This window comes from Phocoena sinus, chromosome 10, assembly GCF_008692025.1.
Source record: "Phocoena sinus isolate mPhoSin1 chromosome 10, mPhoSin1.pri, whole genome shotgun sequence".
Lineage (NCBI taxonomy): Eukaryota > Metazoa > Chordata > Mammalia > Artiodactyla > Phocoenidae > Phocoena > Phocoena sinus.
The window spans coordinates 94,826,447-94,844,447 of NC_045772.1; the positions used below are offsets into that span (position 1 = coordinate 94,826,447).

Genomic DNA, 18,001 nt, shown 5'->3' on the forward strand with positions numbered 1-18,001 from the left:
TAGTGGGAAATAACAAATGTTAAATGTAATGCAAGTGAGGTACAATTAATATACAACAAAATCAAAGTAGGATATTGGTGTTTTTTAAAAATAATTCAGGGTAAAAAGCAACCATAAAACATGAAATATGTTGGAAGATTTCTCAAAGTATTCAATTTATTGTCTGTAGGAAGTTAGTCAGTTGCATATGCACTTGCATATTTGGGTTTGTAAATCAATATAATATTAAGTGAAACCCACAGACATCATGGCAGGGAGCAATTAGTTTGGGATTTTATAATCAGTAGAAGGTGGGTTTTTTGTATAATAGTATGTTAATATATATTTTGCTCAACTGTTATAAATAGATTCTTGGAAAGGAATTCATTACATAACAAAAGCCAAACATAATTCCTCATACGTGTACTTAGACTCAATAAAAGCAGCCTGATTTTATAACAAAAATCAGGATGAGGTAGCTTCCTAAATGCTAATTTAAACTTAATTGTAAGTAATGAAAGAATTTTTTAAAAAACTGAACAAACACTGCAAAAAAATGTACCATGCTAATTAAAGACACTCCTGCTTAATAAATTACTTAACAGGGTCTAGCTGATATGAATTAGAAATAGTAACATAGAAATTGTGACTAAAATAATAATTAAAAGTGATACTTGTTGAGAACTTATAAGTGTCAGGTTGAGTGCTCAGTGTTACATGCATTGTATATTACCTATTCTTATTTCCATTTTAGATTAGTAAGATAGGTTACTAGATACTAAGTAATTTTTTAACAGTCACACTCTTGTAAGTTTCAAAGCCATAATTTATTTCCAGGTCTTTCTGACTACAGCATCCGTTGACTGAATTATTAAGTTATGTTATCTGGATTTTTTATACGTAATTTTTATAAGTAATTACCATCACTTATACAACTAAAATGACCTTTACTAACTTCGACACCTATAGGATCTTTCTGGAAGTTTGAATTAACAGTGTTCTTCCATAAATTACTTATATTTGTTTATTATTTTGTGGGTTCATATCTTAGCCATTAAGTCAATTATCGATTACTTTAACAAACTTAAGTATTATTTAGTCTTTTTCTGTTGTTTTATTTTCAATATTGTCTAGGTTATGTATACGTTTAGTGTATCATGTAACATTTTCCAATACATGAAGTATTTCCTCAATTTTTAATGTCTTCTCAGAACTCCTCAACCATTCAAAATAACGACCATTTGGTAACACTTTTAATAAGTAAATGTAAGTCACCAAATAATGTAATTTAGTGTAGGAGATTGTTGTACATGCCAACATTACTCTTTCCCCATCTTTAAAATACTCTATCTTTAACCATTACTGGATTTCAAAATTATCATAAATATAGGTGAATCTCTCTTTTCTAATAAAACATTTTAATTTTAATACAAGCATTATAATGGTGTTAAAATACTTCTGTGGAATCTGACTAGGATATTATTCGTCATGAACTTCTTTATTCCTCCCTAATTTATTGCTTTTCATTGTTTCAACCAAAAATATATTGTCAAATGTAGAATTACTTAAAAAAAAGTATTCTACCATGAGACACTTGTTTAAAGCTCTAAGGAATTTAGAACCAGACCTTAAGATTGTTCTACTGCGAAGTGAGTACTAGACTCTACCCCGCCCATTTTACTGTACTAGGGATCTCATCTTACATATACCATTCATTCCTTAGTACACTTAGAGCACTGTCTGACATAATTCAGCTGCAGAGATGAATAACCAAGGAGTAACCTATGCAGAACTGAAGGTAGCCAAGAACTCAAAGAGGCAGCAAATAAAACCTAAGGGCACTAAAAGTTCCATTTCAATAACTGAGCAGGAAATAACCTATGCAGAATTAAATCTTCAAAATGCTTCTCAGAATCTTCGAGGGAATGACAAGAACTACCACTGCAAAGGTAAAACATTTAATAGTCACATGATGGAACTGTTCTAGGATATGCAGTTGGAGTACAGAGGTTGGAGAAAGAGTAGGGGATACGTTCACATATTTTTCATTTTGAGGAACAGAACTTAAAGTTGGATATGGTTTTCTAATGTGAAATTGGAGGACTACTTTTATTCTGGCATTGCTGTAATTTGTAGTCTTTGATCAACAACTCATGAAACGTTATATATGCTGAAAATGCAATGGTATATTCTGAGAGAAAGATTATAGTGGTAGAAATGGGCTTGGGGTCCAAGTTTATATATATAACTCCCTGTTTATGTGGGTTCTCTTGTTTGTAAACTTTCTAAACAACTGTCACCATCACTCTTCTCAGTGTTTCCTTTTCTTTCCCTGCAGATTTACCATCACCTCCAGAGAAGCTCATTGCTGGGGTTCTAGGAATCATCTGCCTTGTTCTGATGTCCAGTGTGGTAACAATGGTAGTTTTTACTCCCTGTAAGTAGATTTTTGAAAAATTGTAAGGGAACTTTACACTTTAATGATGGTCAGTGCCTCTAAACACTTCATAATATTATGGAATGGGCATCTCATTAAAATGTATGCATTTAGACTAAATGTGGAATGGTGATTCTGAATTTGTCAAAAGTATACAACACAATAATTACAGAGAGTATGTATATGTATATTCTGATTTCATAACTCAAAAGCATGCTCTAGGAGATTGAAAGATCTTATTGAGAAATACAAATTAATTCTTGAGATTGGTTAAAACAAATACTATAAGAGATGGTGATCTGTTCCTTTAGGCTTTTGAAATATTTTTTCAACCAAATCTTCATTACTTAATTTTTCTTGGTAAAATCAATTTTATTCCAGATTATTCTAATCCTAGGCAATAAAGCAAATTTCAACTCAGAAACTACAGTCATTATGATTTATTTAGATCAATGTTAACTTTTATAATGATTAATTTTGTAGCTACTGCAATACAGGAGCAGAATAACTCCTCTCCGATAAAAAGGCTCCAGAAAGGTACATAATGATTTTCAAAGTTCTGATATAAATACAGTTTGTATTTTGTCTCTATCTTAGGCTAGTGAAAATGAGAATAGATTTTGGGGTTGAACATAAATTACAAAATCGGGCAACAAATATTCATAAATAATGATTATAGGAGAGTGTTTCTCCCTATGCAACAATACGATCACCATACCCACTGTTGCCACTGGCTCAAATTTCCTCCCTCTGTAATATGATAAGAGACAAATAATTTTGCTATTCTAAAACAGAGGTTTCATTTTTTGATTTTCAGGACATGTAAAGAGTGGCTATTTCTGTGTGTTTGCTTTATATGGAGACATAAATTGCGGGGTGAGAGATTGACACTTCTGTGATTGTATGAGTGTGGTTTGTTTTATATGCACCAGTCTTGAGGGTGCATAGATGTGTTTTATATATATACACACATATATATTTATACCTATGCATATATGTAAGTTAGTTTTCATTTTTTTTAATTCAAATTGTTTCTGGATAATAATTCACAATCTTTCTTCAGAATGTCATTCTGGTCATTGTCCAAAAGAGTGGTTTACATATTCCAACAATTGCTATTATATTCATTCTGAAAAAAAAACATGGAGTGAGAGTGTGACGGCCTGTGCTACTAAGAACTCTACTCTGCTTTATATAGATAATGAAGAAGAAAGGGTAAGATACTAAATGTTGCAAACACTTTGTTAAAGGCTTGATTCAGTCAATATTATATTTGCTAGGATTCACTTGTGGTTTTGTACATATTTGCAGTTTGTTTAAGGCCTATTAATGTTCCATTAAACAACAGAATACAACTTTATGATATTCTATTTATATTTTTATACCATTAATACACGTTTGATAATTTCCAGTTCTTGCTTTTCATAAAAAAACATGTTTCTACAAATGCTATTATTTTCTAAAATAAGCTGTGCTATTTAATTTTACAGTATATAAAGGAAAATAAACATATCATGATTTTGCATATTGATCACAAAATATATAGAACCATGTAATTGCATATCAGATCATGGAATAGAAGCTTCCACTTCACAGCAGCCCCACTCCTCTGTATTCTCTCATCACTTCTCCACCCTCCTTGTATACCCACTGTCCTGACTTTTGATATTATAGAATCTCTTTGCTTGGTTTTTTGGGGTTTTTTTTGTGGTACGCGGGCCTCTCACTGTTGTGGCCTCTCCCGTTGCGGAGCACAGGCTCCGGACGCTCAGGCTCAGCGGCCATGGCTCACGGGCCCAGCCACTCCGCGGCATGTGGGATCTTCCCGGACCGGGGCACGAACCCGTGTCCCCTGCATCGGCAGGCAGACTCTCAACCACTGCGCCACCAGGGAAGCCCCTCTTTGCTTGTTTTTGAACTTCATATACATGGAATCATAGAGTATGCATTTTTCTTCCTGTCTCCTCTCACCCCCATATGCTATTTTTGCAATTCATCCATATTATTGCATTTATGTGTAGTTTGTAAATTTCCACTGCTCATTATGTAAATATAACATTTAAAATCCAATCTATCCGGTGTCTCTGGGTACAGATGGAGTCTTATGCCCTCAGATATAAAGAGGCTTCCTGGGTTCAGTACTTTTAGTCATGGGATCCCCTTTGCTGGTCCCACCTCCACCCCTACCCCCCAACTCTGGTATCTCTCGGTGAGGGGGAGGAGAAGCACTTACTCTGGCTGCTTCTTGTTAGCAGGTGTCCTGCTGGATCACCTTGTAAGACTCACCTTGTGTTGCCCACAGGATTCCCCTCAACACCAAGGAGGAATGGCTAGGCTGGGTGTTGGGAAGCAGCAGGTCTAGGTCACTTTCTTCGGTTGGGTGGCGGATATAGGATGCCCCTAATAGTTGTTCCTTAACCCCAGGGTCGCAAACCATTTCACCTTTCTCTTTCCACCTTTCAGAGTTCTCCTTGACTTGTGTCTTTCATTAGTTCCATAGTTTACAGTTGTACTTGGCAGGGCACAGCTGAGAGAAATGAGTCTCTGACTCCTTGTCTGGTCCCTTGGATTCCAGCAACACAGAAACAGAATGATTGAGGGTTGATCTAGTCAAAGAACGGTGTGAGCCCCAGGAAACCAAATCTTGGGCTTTCGTGTCACTTATTTTCTCAATTTCATTCCCTTAATTTCCTTCTAAAACCGAAACTCTGAGAAACATAGAGGAGAAATCCATTGATATAGTCACAGTATCCTGAGAAATGGATGTCACAGAATCTAAAATCTTATTTAAAGCCTTGCTATGTTAGTTTTGACAACATGGGTAACAATTGAATTACGTGAATCAGAATTTTCCTTATTAACCTAAGAAAAACAGTGAAACTGCTAAGCATAACTGTTTGAGTTAATTTTACATCAGAAGTACAGACCTTGGTTAATGTATTTGGCAATATTAAAACTTTCAACTTTAATATATTTTTAGTGTTAGATGAGACTCTTAACACTCTCATTTTGTTCAGAAAACTAAGGATCCTATGAAAGAACACACTACTTGCCTTTGAAAAATTAATAAAAATCTTTTATAACAACTATTTAAGTGAAAATTCTTTATTTTTGGCTAGAAATTCCTGATGTCCCTATCAATTATGTCATGGATTGCAGTCTTTCGTGAAGGCCGTGATCATCCATGGAAGTGGCTAAATGGTTCAAGTTACAAACTACAGTAAGTTTTTAAAAATAATACTGTATAGAGGAGGAAAAGATTAAAAATAAAAATTTTAAGAATAATATTAAAACATTTGTTTCAGTTGAATTATAGAAATATGAAGGAAGATGTTGAAAGTTAATAAAATGTTGATATAATTATTAAAGAATGGGCTACTCAGTAGTCCATTTCCCTAATAACAAGCTCTTACTAAAATTATATTAAAATATCATTACCCATTTTCAAAATATCTTTTATTACAGTGACATGGAAGATGCAATTGTTTCATGAGTTGTCCTCATATGCTATAACAGAATTGTGCATTTTTTTCCATTACAGTATAACAGACTCATCACCTGATAAACGTAACTGTGCTCTGTTATATTCAGAGGGCATTAAATCAGACAGTTGTGAGCTTCCACATACATATAATTGCAAGAATCAGCTTGAGAAAACGTGAGTTTGGATGCTGTTGAGTAACTTTAACTTTTATGAAATGGAAATAATATTATGATTGTATAAATTTTAAAATGAATTATATTGAAATATAATATGCACACCAAAAAGTATAGATACCGTTACTTTTGTGTCTGGCTTTTTTTACTCTGCATTATTTTCATGGCCTTCAACCTTTGTAAAAGATCGCATGTTGTGTGAGTCCATTTATATGAAATATCAAGAAGAGGGAAACCTATTCTAGAGGCAGAGAGTGGATTGTTGGTTACCATCATCTTAAGGTTTTCTTCATCATAAGTTTCTCATATGAAAACAATTCCATAATATTCTCATTTTTCAAACAAATTTTATAATCAATTGACGTTACATTTGTATTATTTTTCCATCAGTTGGAATGATAAACGTTTTCTTTGTATAATGATTATGAAGTAAATTACCTTTATTTCTTTCATATGTTAAACCAGTCTTGCATTTCGAAGTAAAATCACAATGATCATGTGTTGTCCTTTTTTAAAAAATCAATGCATATATTATATCTAGGTCAAGCTAAAGTTTTCCTTTATCTGTGTTCCCAAAGAAATTTGATTGAGTTTTCATTTACGTTATGTACTTGACAAGTTGTTACCAAGGCTATTATTAGGAAGTATTTCCTTTTCTTTTACCTGGACCTTTGTGAAAGAGTACTGCTACGTTTTCAAGTGTTATTATTCACTACCAATGCCATCTGAGCTTCTAGAGCTTTTTTGTGGGAAGGTTTATATAAAGAACTCAATTTCTTTACAATATGTGTTAGGTTTACTCAGGTTTCTATTTTTTGTGATGCATTTTGGTAATTTTCAGTTTAGGATTTTTCTATTTTTTATAGATACTAAAATGTTTTCATAATATTGCTTTTTTATCTGTAAAAACCACATGGTATCCCCATATTTATTATAGACATAAAAGACTTCTTTCTTCTCAAATTTTTTTTTTTTTTGGCCACGCCGCATGGCTTGTGGGCTCTTAGTTCCCTGACCAAGGAATGAACCCGGGGCCTCGGCAGTGAGAGTGCAGTGTCTTAACCACTGAACCATCAGGGATTCCCTCTCCTCGCCTTTCTTTCAGCAGTCTTTTATCAATTTTATTAAATGTTTTCAATGAGAATACATTTGGCTTTGTTCCTCTCTATTGTAATTTTGTTCTTTGTCTTGATTTTGTACTATTTATTGTTTTCTTCCTTCTACTTCATTTGGTTTTAATTTCACCTGAATTTAGCTTTTCCATTTTTAGTTTCTTGTGATGCATGCTTGGATTTCTGCTTTGTTTTGTTTTATTTAGTTTGTAAGGTAAGCATTTAAGGCAATTAATACTTCAGAAGACAGACATTTGGTTTTATATTTTCCTTGTAATTCTTATAAAAATTTTGAACGTTCATTGTGGTCATTTCTATGGGCCATCTGTTACTTAGACATTTATTACTGAATTTAACACCATATAAGGATTTTCAAATTTTTGGTTATTGACTTCTACATATAGTAAAGAGCATTCTATTTGGTTAGAGAACTTTCTGTGAAGCTAGAAATATTCCACATCTTTGTTAAAAGTGGCTGGTGTGAAAGAGGAACCAATACTAAAATATTATTTTTTTAACTAATTAAAATTAAATTTGAATACCCACATTTCAAGTGCCCACTTGCCAAACTTGGCTAGCAGCTACTGCAGTGACACCACTTCTATATTTTTATATGAATATGCTTGGAAATATGATTTATAGTGTATTTTATGAAAATTTCTATGTAAAAAAAATATGAATAGTCCATACTAGTATATAGAGTATGTGTTCTACATATATGTAGAACTAATTGATTAGTTATCTAGTTTAAATCTTTCTTTAGCCTTACTGATATCTGCTTGTTTATAAGCAGTGAGAGAGAACTGTTTAAATCTCTGTTTGTAATAGTTCACTTTTTTCAAACTTATGTTGAACTTGTATTGTTAAGTACATAAAGATTTTTTAAAAAACATTGCTAATAGTTTAGATACTCTATCTATCATTATGAAACATGCTTCATCATTTCCAATACGGCTCTTGCCTTCTATTATAACAGTGTACTAACTATAGCAATTTTCTACTGGCTTGTGTTGCATGGTATATTTTTCATCTTTTTACTTTCCTCTTTCTTTAGGCTTTTGTTAAAGGAGTTTCTCATTAAGACAGTTATTTTAAATATAAATATTCTTAGAATTTAAATTGGAAGTTACTCTATATTTAACATAATTTTAAAATTATTATAAGATATATTTACATATATTATTTATATATAAGTATGTATAATATGTATATATAATTAATTAAGTATAATATAGTTATCCTTAATCAGAGATGAATGCTACCATTTCTTTGAACTCCACTTCTTTTGTTGTTTTCTTTTTATCTTCACAATAGCTATTTTAACTCTCCTCTGTTGTCAGTTTAATGTTTTAAATATTATGTTATTAGTGCCCCACGTTTTACAGCATAAATTCTTAACTCATTAAAGTCTAACAAATTAGTACCTTTACCCTTTCTTGAAAAGTGAAAAGACATAACTACCTTCTACCTTTATTTACTGCTTATGCCATATTTGCTCCCTTGAATTCGAATACAAATATATATTTTAAAATTTGAAACTTTATTGTTAATATTTTGTTGACTCGATATCCATTAAATATATCCACATAATTCTTACAACTCTTCTTTCCCTTCTGCATATCCAGGTTTTCACCTAGAATAAGCGTTTCTTTTCTTATATATACATCTTTATTGGAGTATAATTGCTTCACAATGCTGTGTTAGTTTTGTTGTACAACAAAACAAATCAGCCATATGCATACATATATCTCCATATCCCCTCCCTCTAGAGCCTCCCTCCCACCCTCCCTATCCCACCCCTCTAGGTGGTCGCAAAACACGGAGCTGATGTTCCTGTGTTATGCAGCTATTTCCCACTAGCTATTTTACATTTGGTAGTGTATATATGTCAATACTTCTTTCAGTTTGCCCCAGCTTCCCCTCCCAACCCTGTGTCCTCAAGTCCATTCTCTATGTCTGTGTCTTTATTCCTGGCCTGCTGCTAGGTTCATCAGTACCATTTTTTTTTAAATTCCATACATATGTGTTAGCATATGGTATTTGTTTTTCTCTTTCTGACAGTTCATTCTGTATGACAGACTCTAGGTCCATCCACCACATACAAATAACTCAATTTCGTTTCTTTTTAGGGCTGAGTAATATTCCATTGTATATGTATGCAACATCTTCTTTATCCATTCATCTGTCAATGGACACGTAGGTTGCTTCCATGTCCTGGCTATTGTAAATAGTGCTGCAATGAACATTGTATGAACAATGTATATTTGCATTGTTATATCTTCTTGATGAATAACTCTTTTATCATTATATGCAATGACTTTCTTTAGCTCTTGTTACCATTTTTGTTTAAATTCTATTTTGTTTGTTATAAGTATCACTACCCCTTCTTTATTTTGGTTTCCAGTTCTGTGGAATATCGTTTTTCATCCCTTCACTTTTAGCCTAAGTGAATCCTCAAAGCTGAAGTGAGTCCCTATACATATATATGTAGTTGGGTCTCAGTTTTCTTATCCATCCAGTCACTCTATGCCTTTTGGTTGGAGAATTCAATCCATTTACATTTAAGGTAATTATTAACAGGCAGGCACTTAAGCCATTTTATTGTTTTCTGGATGTTTTGTAGTTTCCTTGTTCTTTTCTCTTTCTCTTGCTGCATTTGTTTGTGAATTGATAATTTCCCATAGTGGTATGTGTTGATTCTCTTCTCTTTATTTTTTGTGAATCTATCATAGGTTTTCACTTTGTGATTACCATCAGACTTAAATAATACATGCTATAGATATAACAATCTATTTTATGCTGATAACAACTTCAGTTGCAAACCAAACCTTACCTTTTTACTCAGTCTTTTTATGTTTTTCATATCACAGTTTACCTTTTTTATATTGTGTGTTTAAAAACAAATTATTTTTGCTATAGTTATTTCTAATATTCTTTTCCTTTAACCTTTATACTATTTCAGTATTAGAGTATTCTGGATTTGACCTTGACCAATGTCCTGTATATTTTCTATGTTCTCATGTTACTAATTAGCATCCTTTCATTTCAGGTTAAAGAACCCCTTTCAGCATTTCTCATAAGACAGGTCTAGTGATGATGAATTCCCTCAGCTTTTGTTTGTTTTTTTGAGAAGATCTTTATCTCTCAATTCTGAAGGACAAATTTGCCAGGTTGAATATTCTTGCTTGGCAGTTTTTTTTCCCCGGCACTAGCCCACTCTTTCTTGGTTTGTAAGGTTTTGCTTGGAAATCTCATAGCCCTCTAGGAGTTCCCCTGTAAGTTACTATCTCCTTTTTCTCTGGCTGGTTTTAAGACTATCTCTTTGTCCTTGATTTTTTTTTTACAGTTTTATTATAATGTGTCTTGGAGAGAATCTCTTTAAGTTGATTTTGATTGGTGACTCAGGAGCTTCATAAATGTGGATATCAAAATCTCTCAGCAGACTTGGGAAGTTCTGAACCATTATTTTTTCAAAATAACTTTCCACCCCCTTGTCCCTCTCTCCTCCTGGAACTCCAGTATTCTGCAAGTTGGTTCTTTTGATGATATGCCATATATCATATAGGCTTTATTCACTTTTTTAGTTGGTCTTTCTTTGTTCTCCTCTGACTGGATAATGTCAAAGGTCTTGTCTTCTAGTTTACAGATTCTTTCTTCTGCTTGATCCATTTGGTGTTGATGCTTCCATTATATTTTCGTTTCATCTATTGTATTCTTCAATTCTGTTTAGTTCTTTTTACGATTTGTATCACTTTGCTAACCTTATCATTTTTCATATATTGTTTTCCTTACAGTGTTGAATTATTTTTCTTTTTTTCTTGTAGCTCGTTGAGCTTCCCTGAAACAGCTATTTTGAATTCTGTATTGGTTAATTCATAGATTTCTATGTCTTTGGGGTTGGTTGCTGGAAAATTACTGTGATCCTTTGGTAGTGGCATTTTTCATGCTTCTTGAAGTTTTGTATTGCTGTCTTTGTATTTGAAGTAGTAGCCACCTTCTCCCATTTACTCGCTGACCTCAGGAGAGAATTACCTTCAATCGAAACTGCTAGTGATTCTAAGGCTTTCTAGGACCTTTTATGGATGCACCTGCTCCACACTTTGTGCTCCCTCTTGTGGCAAAAGTTTTAAGTTTGTATACCTTATCTTAATTTTGCAGTGAACCAGGCTGGGTGCTGAAAGCCTTTCTTTTGTTTTCACAAAATGATGTTAAAGTTCGTGTTTGTGGTCTCTTGTTGGCCTTCGGATTCAGACTAGGTTTCTGCACATGCTCACTAGCCATCTGCCAAAGCTCACTCTCTATGCTACAGTAGGGAGTGCCCACAGGGAGGCAGCTACAGGGTGTGGGTGTTTTGAGGTGAGGTGAGCTTATTACTGAGGGTGGCTGTGGGCCAGTTGGGAGGATCCAAGTGGCTCATAGGCAGGTTTCCTGATGGAGTCAGTGACACAGTAGGATCTGCATCCTTTTAATGCCCTTTTAGAGTCCTATTTGCTGCTATCTTAGACTCTTCTCAGCCCCCAGTTATACACATGATTCAGTACCCTGGGTGAGGCATGAGAGAAATCAGCCTCTTTGGCAGCATCCCATATAGCTGAGAAGGCTGGGTGCTCACTCACACTCTCTTTTACTTTTCCTAGTGGAAAAAATCATGGGCCAAGAAGGTCTCTCTTGGCCCTAAAACTGTGTTTCCATGGAGGAAGGGTAATGTAGGTAAAGTCAGGTTGCTCCTCTTATCTTCTCTAATGCATCCAATCTCATATTCTTTGCTCCGGTGGTGTGGTGGAACTTCTTCTCTGGAAGCCTGGACCTCCACAAGGTTTCTTTTGTCTGTGAGTGATTGTCTAAGACATTGTTTTCCAGAGGTTCCCTGAAAGAGGGAGGAACTGGATGGAGCTGGTTCACAGGCAACTGCAGGGTCCACAGATGGGACTGAGTTCTGTATCACTCAATTTCAAATCATATAAAGTGGAAAACACCAAGAATAGTCAAGACAATGTGGGTGAAGAGCATGAAGAATATATTTTGTCATCAGTCTGAGGAACCAAACCAAATTCTGGAAAAAAAAAAAAAGTCTATGAATATATTGAACAATAAATATGTGGTTGCAGAGGTAATATTACAGATCCTGAGAAAAGAATAGATTATTCAATAAAGGCAATGGAAAAAATCATTTCCCTGTGGAGAAGTATTGAATATCAGAGATCTAATTATGAAAGAAGTCCTCACAAGTTTAACAGAAAATATAGTTGCAAACTTCAAAACCTTTGGTGAAGCATACACTTCTCAATCAAATTTCCAAAAATCCAAATCATAAATGCAAATGATGCTGTAAAGTAATAATTAAATAAGTAAATTTATTATCTGGACAGTAAAATATATTATTAAGATTGGAAAGATACACCCAGACTAGCACAAATTATACAATCAGTGAGTGGTTTGCTGGATCAGGCTCATAGCTAATCAAAAGAGATTATTGTTAAAATTTCAGGAATTTTGAAAACAAGCTATTGAATACAATCATTACTAAAATTCAATTATATAAATATAAATATTGTAAATCATACTAACAATAAAAGTAATAAATACTCAAAACTCATTTTTAGTTATTTTGCTAAATTTACTATACTTATGAAGTTATTTGCATCTATGCCATCTGGTTGTTGAAATACTGTACAATGTTGTACTACTATAAATCTCTTCCCTTCTCAATCCTGCATTCAGTGGTATCAGGTTAGTAGCTTTAAATTTGATTATGGTCAGAGTACTTACACAAATAAAATTGGCAAACTCTACCAACGAGATCTTCCCCACCACCATAGAGTGGGTTATTAAACATTTACTAATTTACACTGGGTGCACTTAACAATAGATTTCTATCTAGAATATACAAAGAACTTATGTAAGTCCATAAAAAGGCAACCAATTCAACATAAAATATGTGAAAAGACAATTCACAGAGAATTAGACCTGAATATTCCTTAACGATACTATTATAAAAGTTAAATATAAGTAATTATCATGGAAAGGCAAACCAAGACATCCTAACAAAATTTTGTAATCACGATATTAGAAATATGAAAAGATTGTAGATTCCAAATCATGGATATGGTGTAAAAAAATGGAAGTTTTCATGTACTTCTGCTTGGGGTGAAAGTAATAACAAGTTTTGAAAAGCAATTTGTCAATATTTGTGAAGTTTTGAATATACTTATACTAGTACCCCAAAACTGATAAGTACATAGTCTAGAAGAAACACTCCTGTAAATATGGTTAAGGAAAGATATTGAAGAACATTCAAGACAGAAGTTTGAGAGATAATAAAAAGGAAAAAAAGGAAGAATCTGAATATCCTTAGAAAAGAAAATAGGTGAAAATATTGTCCTATATTCATAGAATAGACTATGAAGAAAGTGAATAAAATAGCACAATATTGAGTATATCAAGATTAAGGGACGTCAAAAATATAAATTTGAGCCAATATAAATAATTCTAAAAATACACATTATACATTGTTTTTGTCCTTTTTAAAAATACATGCAAGACATAGCCGTATGTATTAGATATAAATAAATAGGTAATAGGGATCCTCTAAAGGGAAAAGAGGGAATTAAATTATGAATGAGCAGGTAAAAATTTTACATCTGTTCATAATTTATTTCCTAAGCTTGATAGTGGGTACATTAGTGTTTGTCATATTATTCTTTAAGCAAAAATTATTATCAATAAGGCAATTTAGAAATGTTTCAGAATATTTGTATAAACTTAGAGCAACAGAAGACTTTGTAGGCAACCCAGTACACCCCCTAACCAATAAATAAAAGACTAGAAATATTTATCTACGTAACATAACAATTATGTCAAATAAATAATGGAAAATATATAAAACTCGTAACTAATGTTTGATGAGCACTTATTATGTACCATACATTATTTTATGTGCTAAAGATACATCAGTGAAGAAGACAAACTTCCTGTCCTTTCATAGTTTATATTCTGGTGAGGAAGAAATATAAAAAGCAAAATAAACAGGTTAGAATAAATGATACAAGTAAAAATAAGTTACATTAAGAAATAAAACATATTAATAGTGTGTTCAGGAAAAGAAACTCTAGAAGATAATATTTGACAGAATTTAAACGAAATAATGAACTTATCTGGGCAAATAAAATTCTTATCTGTCGGAGCAGAAAGGCCAAAGAAATAAATGGTGTTGGTGAGGAACAATAAAAAGAACAATGAGTCTAAAGAGAGAGAAAGAAGATGAAGAATAGGTCAAGAGAGAAGAAAAGTTGATATGGACCTAGTGCTTGACCACTTCTGAGTATTAAAAAAACAGAAATGAGGTACACATTTTTGCAAGTACTTTTTAGATGGTTTTCATTCTTTTGACTGCATCACTCCACTGAGACTGAAAATGTGAGTCATTGCTCTTAAAGATACAAGCATATATGTCTTTAATCATCTAAAACAACATCTAATTACAAGGAAGTATTCGGCTTTCTGGTTTGTAATCACATCGGGAACCACCACTCAAACCCTGTTTTAGTGTAATAATGATTATTCATATTAACCTTGAGAACACATCACTTTTGAAAATTTCTTTTTTAACTTGTCTTCTTGACATTTCTTATTAAGAGAAAATTCTGTAAACCACCGAGTATTTTTTAAACAAACTGCCTAACATTAAACATATTTAGAAAGTAAAATTTCGTGTTTTGAATCATACGACTAAGGCCCATGAGGTCCACTTGTATTTTAAAATAGAAATGGGTTAAAAATCCCAACTGGCTTTACACCTTATTATGTCTATATATTAGGTCATCATCCCCTTCCTTAAACTGCTTATTCTAGTATCCTCTATATTAATGGTACCATCATTATTTCATTCAGTAAAAAATAAAAATGTATGCATCTTTCTTATCCTTTCCCTCTCCCCACTTTTTTTTTTTTTTTTTTTTTTCGGGACATGGGCCTCTCACTGCCACGGCCTCTCCAGTTGTGGAGCACAGGCTCCGGACGCACAGGCTCAGCGGCCGTGGCCCACGGGCCCAGCCGCTCCGCAGCATGTGGGATCTTCCCGGGCCTGGGCACGAACCCGTGTCCCCTGCATCGGCAGGCGGACTCTCAACCACTGCGCCACCAGGGGAGACCCCTCTCCCCACTCTTGTCTTCACCTACTGTCAGATCTAATGTCATCAACTATGTCAGTAACCTCCCAATTATTATCGTCTTCACAATTCCTAACATCACAGTTTTGGATAAAAACACTATTTACTTCTACTGTCCCTAACTATTTTTCTTATTTGTTCTTTATCCCCATCTGTATCAAATCTATTGTCCTCTGAAGAGGTCAAATTGTCTACCCACAGTATGGAAATCTGACCTTGTCAATCCTTTCTTAAAACTCCTCAAAGGGCTTTTACTGACTATATGGTACTATTCAAGGTTAGATTATGAATCTTTCTTCTCACTCACACACACCCACTTCTTGTCCTTCCAGACTGTTCCAGGTTCCATCCATCTCCAGATATTTATAACCCCACCTAATAAACCAACAGTACTGGAGTGTGTATAGCTCTTTTTATTCATTTTACTGTCTCTTTCTTCTGAGTCTTTGTCATTTCCATCTTCAATTCTTGGTATGTGTTAACCCCGTTCAACTTGATATCTAACATATTTTTTTAAAAAACCCTCCCTCTAAATCACCTAATCCAGGACATCTTCCCTAACACCATTTCCTCATAGTTGATACTGGTAATCCATTGCAAAATTGTTATGTATAATCCTATCTTGTCTACTACCCAGTAATTGTGTCTACCATTGCAAATTACATATTAATTTAAAACCACATGCGTATGTTTATACCTTTAATAGATTGTGGACAATTCGATGATAAACTATGTATATCCATTGCCAAACCATATGTTTGACACACAGAAATCCTTAACAGATACTAGCTCAAACAATAAACAGGAAACAGCCTTCATGAAAATACAGCAGTTTCTTATGTTTATTTATATATTCTGTTGTGCTTTGACGTTGTTAATTCTGTGTAAAAAGATGGAGAAAAAAATTAATGCAGTATAAAAAGGCTCCAGGAGATGGGCTAACACCACAGAAGGAACATTGTAAGCTTTTAGTAGTTATTTTCAAACTCTCCAAGAGGATAATGTGAGAACTGTAGAGCTTACACTGAATGCATTTTTATTCTTGTGTACACAAATGAATCTACTGGGAACAAATGAAGAAGCAATAAATAAATTAGAATTTGACCAACTGCTATTAGGTGCATTAAAAAAAAAAAGGTTGTGACTTGGGAGACCTTGGTTCTACCTAGATCTTCAACTAATGAGCCTTTTTCTTTGGGAAAAGTGCTGTCTTATTCCTAACTCTATGTCTTTGGGCACCTGGGATAAGTACTGTCCAAATTTCATGATATTTACAAAATTCTATTCTTTGATATTTAAAGTACTGAAGTAAACACAAAATCCACTTGGATGCAAGATGCAGAAGTTGTAAATAGCATCTTTCTTTTTTTCCATGAATGTGGAGATTACTGCTGTGGCAGGAAATGTAAGGTCAAATGGCAAATAAACAAGCAATCAAACAAAGAAAAATAACTAGGATGCTAATAGAGATTTGAAGTCCTCTAATTTGTAAGTCATGCATGTGATTTACTTGAGAGCAATTTTGAAAAGAGTTACTATTTACAGGCGGTTTATTCTCAAATTCTAAGTTAATACCACAGGAGGAGAAAAATTTTCAGTTTCATTATATCATATAGATGGATATTAAACAAAAAATGAAGTTTTCTAGCATGGACTAAGTGAATATAATGAAAATATTTCTTTGTGAAAGAAATGACATCTCAGCAGAATTGTTTATTTTTAGAATTACAGAAGGTTTCAGCCGAGATGGGGCCAAGAAATTACTTATCCATTACAATCCCAGGAAACTGTGTCAAGCAGTATCAGTTAGTTGCCAAGATGGTGATCTATTCTCTTTCCCTCCCTGCTGAAGTTCAAGATTTATGAATTATCTGCCTTGTGTTCATTCTACTACAATGTACTAGTTGGCATTATTCCTCGCACAGTACGTAATACCCACTAAGTGTTCTGAATAAATATTTAGGTTCTGAATAAATATTTTTTCAAGTGTGTTTGCAGATTTTTCACTTTTTTATCACTCAGCATTTCAATTCTGCTTCAATATGCCCATGCATATCCAGACTCAGCTCTGTTTCTCCCTGTCCCATTTATTCACTTCATTGCTCATGTGAATTTTGGAATCTTTTTGTCATGTCTCTTATTAATCCAAACACATTTACAGAAAAGTCAAGACTACAAAAGTTTCCCTTGGCCATACATCATATGCTTGTGTTTCTAGGCAACTGTCCAGTAAACATCCCTGACCACATCTACTTTTAGAGTCGCAGCTTGAAGTCAGTATCCTGCCCAGAGGACTGTTTCTCACCACAAAACTGCATTGTGCCTCACTACCTTCTCCCCTTATGGTACACAGGAAGAGCTTAGTACAGGCTCAGTCATGTTAACCAGACTGTTACTTACTGGCCAAGAAGGCCTGTGGGTTAGGCCGTGGTGGTTTTTCTCACTTAACAAATTTAGTTTCTGCATAGTTTGTGGAAGTGGTGGCAGTTAGATGACTTGAACCCAGGCTGTTTGCAAAGCATTGTAAATTTCTAGATCCAGTAGTTTTAAAAGGTCAGATAAATATGTCCTTATGCAACCTATACATGTACTTTTGTACTCAAATTACTCTTTCTGCATAAATTCATTTTGTTGGTTTTATTCCATTT

At 33.8% G+C, this 18,001-nt stretch overlaps 1 protein-coding gene across 2 annotated transcripts; it reads left to right on the top strand.

The window, feature by feature from the left end:
- The first annotated feature begins 1,723 nt into the window (after positions 1 to 1,723).
- LOC116760490 (NKG2-A/NKG2-B type II integral membrane protein-like) lies at positions 1,724 to 17,732 on the top strand. Of its 2 annotated transcripts, none has more exons than XM_032645408.1 (7): positions 1,724 to 1,928; positions 2,318 to 2,416; positions 2,900 to 2,953; positions 3,480 to 3,631; positions 5,536 to 5,636; positions 5,958 to 6,074; positions 17,077 to 17,732. In XM_032645408.1, the coding sequence occupies exons 1-7, from the start codon at positions 1,742 to 1,744 to the stop codon at positions 17,201 to 17,203; spliced, it is 837 nt and encodes a 278-aa protein (XP_032501299.1). In that variant the 5' UTR covers positions 1,724 to 1,741; the 3' UTR covers positions 17,204 to 17,732. The 2 variants fall into 2 exon arrangements, with proteins under 2 accessions (XP_032501299.1, XP_032501300.1); XM_032645409.1 differs by having other exon boundaries at positions 17,088 to 17,732.
- The last annotated feature ends 269 nt before the right edge of the window (positions 17,733 to 18,001 follow it).

Excerpts from the sequence above, each read along its gene's own strand:
- LOC116760490 (XM_032645408.1), top strand. The coding sequence starts at position 1,742 with ATGAATAACCAAGGAGTAACCTATGCAGAACTGAAGGTAGCCAAGAAC. Across the intron at positions 1,929-2,317 it reads CAAGAACTACCACTGCAAAG|ATTTACCATCACCTCCAGAG; the intron begins GTAAAACATTTA and ends CTTTCCCTGCAG. Across the intron at positions 5,637-5,957 it reads GGTTCAAGTTACAAACTACA|TATAACAGACTCATCACCTG; the intron begins GTAAGTTTTTAA and ends TTTCCATTACAG.